We start from the raw sequence: 7326 nt of genomic DNA on the forward strand, positions 1-7326 counted from the left end.
ACACTTTTATACCAAAATTCACCAAACACTTAAAACACTGCTTTTGTACTAACGACACTTTTAAAATAGAGTGTACCAAACACTCAGCTACTTAATTTCATAGCTGGTCATTATTCTCACAGCACAGCTAAAGCCGCTTTTATATTAGTCACCTCGGGGTCAAACTAGGCCTAGCTAGTGTCCTACCTTGTAGTACTGCCGAGCACCTCACTTCTTGTTTGGAGTTGGCAAAAGTTATGTGTTTGCACGATTATGAGAGTAAAATGTTTGTAGAAATGGCTGCAAGTAGTGTGACGATTACGCAATAATAAACTTCTCAGTCTTATTCTTGTGGATCCACCATTAACTGTAGGTCTTGAATTCGAGTTTTCAATCCCTACTCTCAGTGCTTTTTTTTTGGGTTTAAGAACAATGCCATGCAAGTAACTGATAAATTTGATTGTTGGAGTAAATATTGCACATCTTAATAAGATATTAATTGCCTTTATAAATTTATCTTTCAGATTACAATTGAGAAACAAGCAATCCATAACCCGAATGAGGAAAACTACCAATTCCCAGAAATCTCAACGTGAAAGGCTCTGCGGGTACTGTTTAGCTCACCTCAGCAAACCTTTTCACTACTATACTCTGGCTTTTACACTTCTCAAAAACTAAAAAGCACAGATAAATATGATTTACAAATTCCTTTACCAATATTTTTACTGGAAATCTAGAATTGACCCCCTTGGTAAGTCTGGCCAAACTGCCAATTACCCGGCGCCACGTTGTAGCTTGTCACGGTTCTACCGTCACTGGTGGTGACTTGGAAGGAGAGGAGTTGGCCGTTGAGGTATGAGTTGCTCTGCCAGTTTTGGCCCCAGTTTCTTGACATGGATTGCCAACCAGTTCTGGACCCCTTGATTGAAACCGAATGAACGTCCCCTGCACCGCCGACGTTGGTGATCAGAACAAGGTTGAAGTAGGAGTGACCATTGATGGTGAACCTTATTCCTCCTTTCTTCACACATGGTACTCTGTATAAGGCCAACATAAACATCCTGTTAGTAAACTTCTGCACAACGCTCTCATAATTTGCGAAATAGATGACGTGTTATAGTATCACTCGATCAATCTTGTTAGCAAATTTATAGCGATAATGATTTTATCATGCTTCGGGCAGATTATAGGTGAAAGTGCTTTTTACTGTTATAGAAGCACTTCCGCAAAAAGTACCATCAAGAACCATCTAGCCATATAGGCAACAAAAGCAGTAACCATTTAACTCTACTAATTTAACTTCTGGTTATAATAAGCAAAAGAAATATACTTGTAGTACTTATGCAAGTCCTACCTTCTGAAGGCAACGGGAACAATTCCGGCACGGTATTGTGCGATTTGCAAGAAAGCAGGCTCAGCCAAATCGAAGTGCTGGAGGGGAGGGTTGCACCAACCGCCATTGTCATTGGCCTGCGCAAAGTTAGGAGGGCAGAAGTTGGTAGCAGTCACAATGATGCTTCCTGGGCGGCACCACCTCGGGTCATTGTCACACCTCATTTCATAGCAAGAGCCACAGCTCAAGCCATCGTTGAACAAAGCTGTGCTCAGTGCTGCAGTGTTGGTTCCATACCCTTGGCTATATAAGTTCCCATAACCACATGCTCCTCCTGCAAAACAAACCCCAAACCGAAATGTCAAAACCCAATTATTATGATACTAAAAGATTGATAGACAGTCTCACAACATATCATGTCGTGTTGGAATTTGAACTTACCCATTGTGCCTGAGGCATCACCACCACCATAGAATGTGGCGTGGCCGCCGTTCCAACCACCATAATCGGCAAAAGTAGAGTGAAAATGGAGATTGAAGAGAACGAGAAGAGCTAGAGGAGCTAGAGACAATGCTGAAGCTGCCATTTTGTGACTTTTTGGTGAAGATGAATTGGAGAAGGGGAAAAGAGAGGAGCTTTGATGGTCCAGAGCAGGTGATGTTTTGATTTGTGGTGTTAAGAGTGCACGAGGATGCCTCTATTTATAAGGAAACTAAAGTGAGGTTGCAACTTTGCACAAACTAAGCCAAAAACTTTGAAGTGATTGAGAAAATTCGGTTATTTTTTATTTTCTTTGTTTTTTTTTCAGATAATAAAGAAGAAGAAGAACTGATTTAGAAAATCAAGTGCACATGCATTGGTTCTTGTTGGGGTTACCAACTGCTAGGCCAGTGGGCCAATCTTCTCCACATGCATTTCTCACCGATTTGATTATTTTTCTGCTTTTTTCCTTCATATTTTGGATTTAGGTATAGAGCAAATAATATCAGGATTCAAAAATCCTAAATCCTAATTTTTTTAATATATAAACTCAAATACTAACTTGTTTTACTTTCAAATTGTCTTGCTTAAACCTATACGAGACAATGTATTAAACATCTTATTGTAGTTTATCTCTTTCGGTAACCGTATATTAAGATCTCACTCTTATTCTCTATGTCCTAGTCATTTTAAGGCACTTTAATAAACTTTACTCCTAAACAGAACTTCAAGCGATTTTAATCGCTAACACTCCCCAGATCTATTATTGTATATAACCATTGGAGTCAAAATTAGAAGCTGAAAATGCCATTGTATTTGATAGATTAATGGTAGGGTCTTAACAGATAAGGGTATCTTTGCACATGGCATAGAAAGTCTTGCTAAAAATCCTAAAATGAAAGAATGGATTATAGCTAAATATAATATAATAAGGGATAAAGCTCTTACTTTTTTTTTTTTTGGGTCAAGTGATAAAGCTCTTGCTTGAAAGTTGATCGTACGTGCACCAAAATTTGCAAGCATTTGGCAAAGTTCTAAAACTATGAGAATTGTGACTTTACAAGCAAGTTTTCCAATCTGATCTGGAATGTAATTAGCAACTTGGAGACTTCATTGCGTTCCACCCCATAATTTCATATCTGTGCCTTTCAAATTGGGAAGTGCATGTGTTATGTTCTATCACAGGGCCAACTTCATTTGCCCCCACATATCTCTTCAAATAGTGATATGTCACTAATTCAGGCAATGAAAATCTTGCTTCTCAGTTGATTTTGGTCCAGTTTTCTGTCTGAATTTGGATCAACCCTCCCCCTGGTCTTCAGTTTATAATTTAAGAGAATCGATAAGTACCAACTGTCTCCATTCATGAAAAACTTCCGCGCGCCAATTCATCCATCTTAACCTTCCTTTAAAATGAGGACACTATATTTGATAAAATGCCAGGAGGAATGCCTCAGTTGTGACTTCATACTCGAGGCATAAAAGTCCACCAGCAGCCATGTGAGTATGTGACTATCGCCTCTACTTACCAAATATTTCTGTGAGTGAGGTGTTCGATGAAATACGTTCATGAATAAAGTGTTCGGTATAAATTTCTGAAAAAGTTTGTTGGTATACGTGGGGGTGAGAGACATCAGGAAGGTCTGCTTTCTGTTGGGTGTTTGGTCACGTGGATGGCCGACTTTCATTGAATAGAGATCGATGACAAGCTTGATGCCTCGTATCCAATTTTGGACCCGCCCAATAAATAAGACGTGTAGCTAGAAATTTGAAGTTAGATCAACCCTAGTTTTGAATTCAGGTGACGTTCAACTTTATTGCAATTTCAAGTACGTTAAGATGTTTAGTAATGATCATTAAGATGAAAGCCACTTATTACAAAACTAGGACACTTTCGTCCGGGCAAAGATCGAAGGTTAAGAAAGCAGATCACTCTTTTAGGAATACTACGACCGTGATGCAGTTAATTAATGAGAGTCACAGAGTCTCCTCCCTTCAAGATTTTATCAAACTGGACCATGAAGTGGTTCACTCGGGCCATTTTAATTTAAAATTTCACAACCAATAAAAAGAAGCTACTTCTTTATGATCAAGGGTTATCCTTTGACAACTACTAGATTCATAAATACAAAAAATTAAAACCCTATTTCCTTAGCAACTGCTATAATAGGAGAGCCATTTTCATCACGATCGAATAATAAACCTAGCAAGGGCTTCCTCATTGTTTTTGACATGCGTATCGAGTGAAGTTTAGCTTAACATGAAGAATAACCCAACCGGAGTAGTTGATAAACATAAAAATCATTAAAGTTTATTTAACCTAGCCATAGCATGAGTCATATGTTACTATGTGGATAATGTTACAGATTAAGATACAGTGTATGCTTTTAGCGAGACTAAAAAGTTAAAAGCAGCTCCAGAGTTGCAGTATGTTTTCTTATAAGTTCTGGTACACTTTGTGTTCTTGTTCTTCTGTCTCGGTGTCTCCAACTTTTCATTTCAAAGCAGCTAGCATAAAATGATACAAAGAACATTTACAGGTGTCCTCAAAACCTTTTATTCTATTAGAGTCCGCTAATCTGTTCTTAACTAAAGAATAAGCACATAATAACAAGCTTAAATGTACATGAACCACCATTAACAACAGAATTTATATTTAACTATCCTAAATTTGTAAAGTGTGGAACGACAAAGTAGTAATGCATCTTTGTCTTACACGAGCAAATTAGTAACAAATAATTAGTAAATTATTAGGGTTTAGCATATTAATAATTTACTCCCATCTACCACCGATCAAGGCCTCTTAATATAAAGCGGAAATAGTAGCATGCATGACATATCTATTAAACAGCGACAAGCGTAGCCGTGGCCTATCATTGTACCGATACTATCCCAACTTAACCACCCGATAGGTGTTGGATTTTAATTACAAAAGGTCTCGGTACAATTGTGTGAGATCCACCCACTTATAAGTGTTTAAGAATGAGAGAATTGAGAGAGATTGTTGAGAGAATTGTGTGTTCCACTATTGATAATAGGAGTCCTATATATATAGGGATTATAAAGTGCATAATCTAATGATACAAGGAAAACTATTCTGAATAGGACTAAGAATTCTACAACCTTCTCTCCTATTACAATCATAGAACTAATTCTAGTTTGAAAAGGTACACAAATGTCAATATTCTTCAACACTCCCCCTTGTGCCGCTCAAACTTGGTGGTGACACTTTATCTGCTGCCTCGTTAAAAACCTTGCTCAAGTGAAAAACCTTGTGGGACAAAAACTACCTCGAGGAGGAGAAAAAGAGTACAATACATCATTCACTCTTCGATCTTCGAGATCGAACATGTAGACATCATACCTCCCCCTGATGTTGATATCGATCTCCCCCTGATTGCTACGATTATGGGGGTTCGGATAACTTTCTTAATCCGATGCTCTTCACATGCTTCTCGAATGTGGATTTAGGTAACGACTTAGTGAATAAGTCTGCTACATTATCCTCTGATCAGATTTGATTCACTTCAATCTTTAGAAGCGATTGTTGTTGTTGATTATAGAAGAACTTAGGCGATATATTCTTGGTGTTATCGCCTTTGATGAAACCTAACTTTATTTGTTCAATACAAGCTGCATTATCCTCATCAATGCATGTAGGTTCATCCGTGGTAGACTTCAAAACACAAGTTCCTCGAATATGTCTAATTACAGACCTTAGCCATATGCATTCACGCACGGCCTCATGTAGAGCAATAATCTGCATGATTTGAGAAAGTAGCAACAAGGGTCTGTTTTGTAGACCTCCAAAATATCGCAGTGTTTCCCATGGTAAAGACATAACCTGTTTGGGAGTGACCTTTGTGAGGGTCAGAGAGGTACCTTGCATCAGCAAAACCCATCAAAACATCACAGTCATTTTGATGGAGGGGAGAAGGAGAACGCCGGCCACCATCGCGGCCGTACCTTGGACAGAGATGACTTTCTTTATAGGGTCCGGTCCTAATTTTCCGTCATTCCTTTTCTTTCTGTAGGGATAAAATAGCGCCATATCAATTGTACCTTTTAATTATTGAAAGATTGTCTTTACACCAATCCAATGGCGGCGTGTTGGCGTAGAACTATGTCGAGCTAACAAGTTCACTGCGAATGAGATGTATAGTCTTGTGCATTGAGCGAAGTACAATAATGCGCCTATTGCACTTAAATAGAGCACTTCGGCCTCTAATAATTCTTCGTCCTCATCCTTTGGACGAAATGGATCTTTTCTGGGCTCAAAACTACGGCCAATCATGGGAGTGCTCACAGGCTTTGTTTTATCTTCATTAAAGCGCCTTAGAATTTTCTGAGTATATGCAGACTGATGGATCAAAATCTCATCATTGCGATCCTCGAGTTCTAAACTGAGACAAAACTATGTTTTCCCATTTCATCTCAAATTCAGATTTCAAATACTTAGCAGTTTCCTTTAACTCATCTAAAGTTTCAATTAGGTTCATGTCATCGACATAAACTGCTACAATTGCGAATCTTGAACTTGTTATTTTAAAGAACACGCACGAGCATATTTCGTTGTTAATATATCTCTTCCCAATCAAGTAGTCACTTAGACGGTTATACCACATCCGTCAGGATTGTTTTAATCCATACAGTGAGCCTTTTAACCTTATTGAAAACGCGCTCTGTGGTTTAGAGCCACTTGATTTGGGTAATTGAAGTCTATCTAGAACCTTCATATATATATATATATATATATATATATATATATATATCTGAATCTAGATCCCCATAGAGATATGCTGTAACCATATCCATAAGTTGCATGTCAAGTTTTTCAGAAACTACCAAACTGACAAGGCAGCGGAACGTTATAACGTCCATTACGGGAGAATATGTCTCCTCGTAGTCAATTCCAGGGCGTTATGAGAAACCTTGCACCACAAGGCGGGCTTTATATCTAACCACCTCATTTTTCTCATTACGCTTTCTAACAAAGACCCATTTATAGTCAACAGAGTTTATATTTGGGGGTGTCGGAGTTATAGGCCCAAATACCTGTCTCTTTGCTAGTGAATCTAATTCAGCCTGGATCGCATATTTCCATTTAGGCCAATCCGCTCTTCATTGACATTCTTCGACAGAGCGAGGTTCGATATCATCATACTCTATAATTCCTTTTGTAACATGATAAGCCAAGGCATCATCAATAGTAATAGAATTTCTATTCATCATCTCATGTACACTAGTGTAATTCATGGAGATCTCTCTATTCTTTGGAAATGGTTCTGATATTGGAGCGTCCCCCAATGATGTCTCTTGGGTATAATCATAATCCGGAATATTCTCATGAGATGAATTATTTACTTCGATGATTAATGGATTATTTTGTGCCAAACTCGCTTTCTTTCTTGGGCGAGAATCCATTGAACCTTTGAGCTTCCCTCGCTTCCTTGTAGGGAGCCCGGCCTGAGCCACTGTGCCATCACCATTGTGGCCAGCGGCGCCGTGCCTAATGACACTAGGGACGACGCCAT

General features: G+C 38.6%; 1 protein-coding gene across 1 annotated transcript; it reads right to left on the bottom strand.

Moving 5' to 3' along the window:
- Window positions 1-454: 454 nt before the first annotated feature.
- Window positions 455-2001, bottom strand: LOC112165574 (expansin-A4). The gene is made up of 3 exons (XM_024302136.2): window positions 1754-2001; window positions 1334-1646; window positions 455-1016 (listed from the first exon to the last, which is right to left on the bottom strand). Exons 1-3 carry the CDS (start codon window positions 1896-1898, stop codon window positions 713-715), a joined length of 762 nt encoding a protein of 253 aa, XP_024157904.1. The 5' UTR covers window positions 1899-2001; the 3' UTR covers window positions 455-712.
- Window positions 2002-7326: the final 5325 nt, after the last annotated feature.

Source organism: Rosa chinensis, chromosome 5 (assembly GCF_002994745.2).
Source record: "Rosa chinensis cultivar Old Blush chromosome 5, RchiOBHm-V2, whole genome shotgun sequence".
NCBI classification, from domain to species: Eukaryota; Viridiplantae; Streptophyta; class Magnoliopsida; order Rosales; family Rosaceae; genus Rosa; species Rosa chinensis.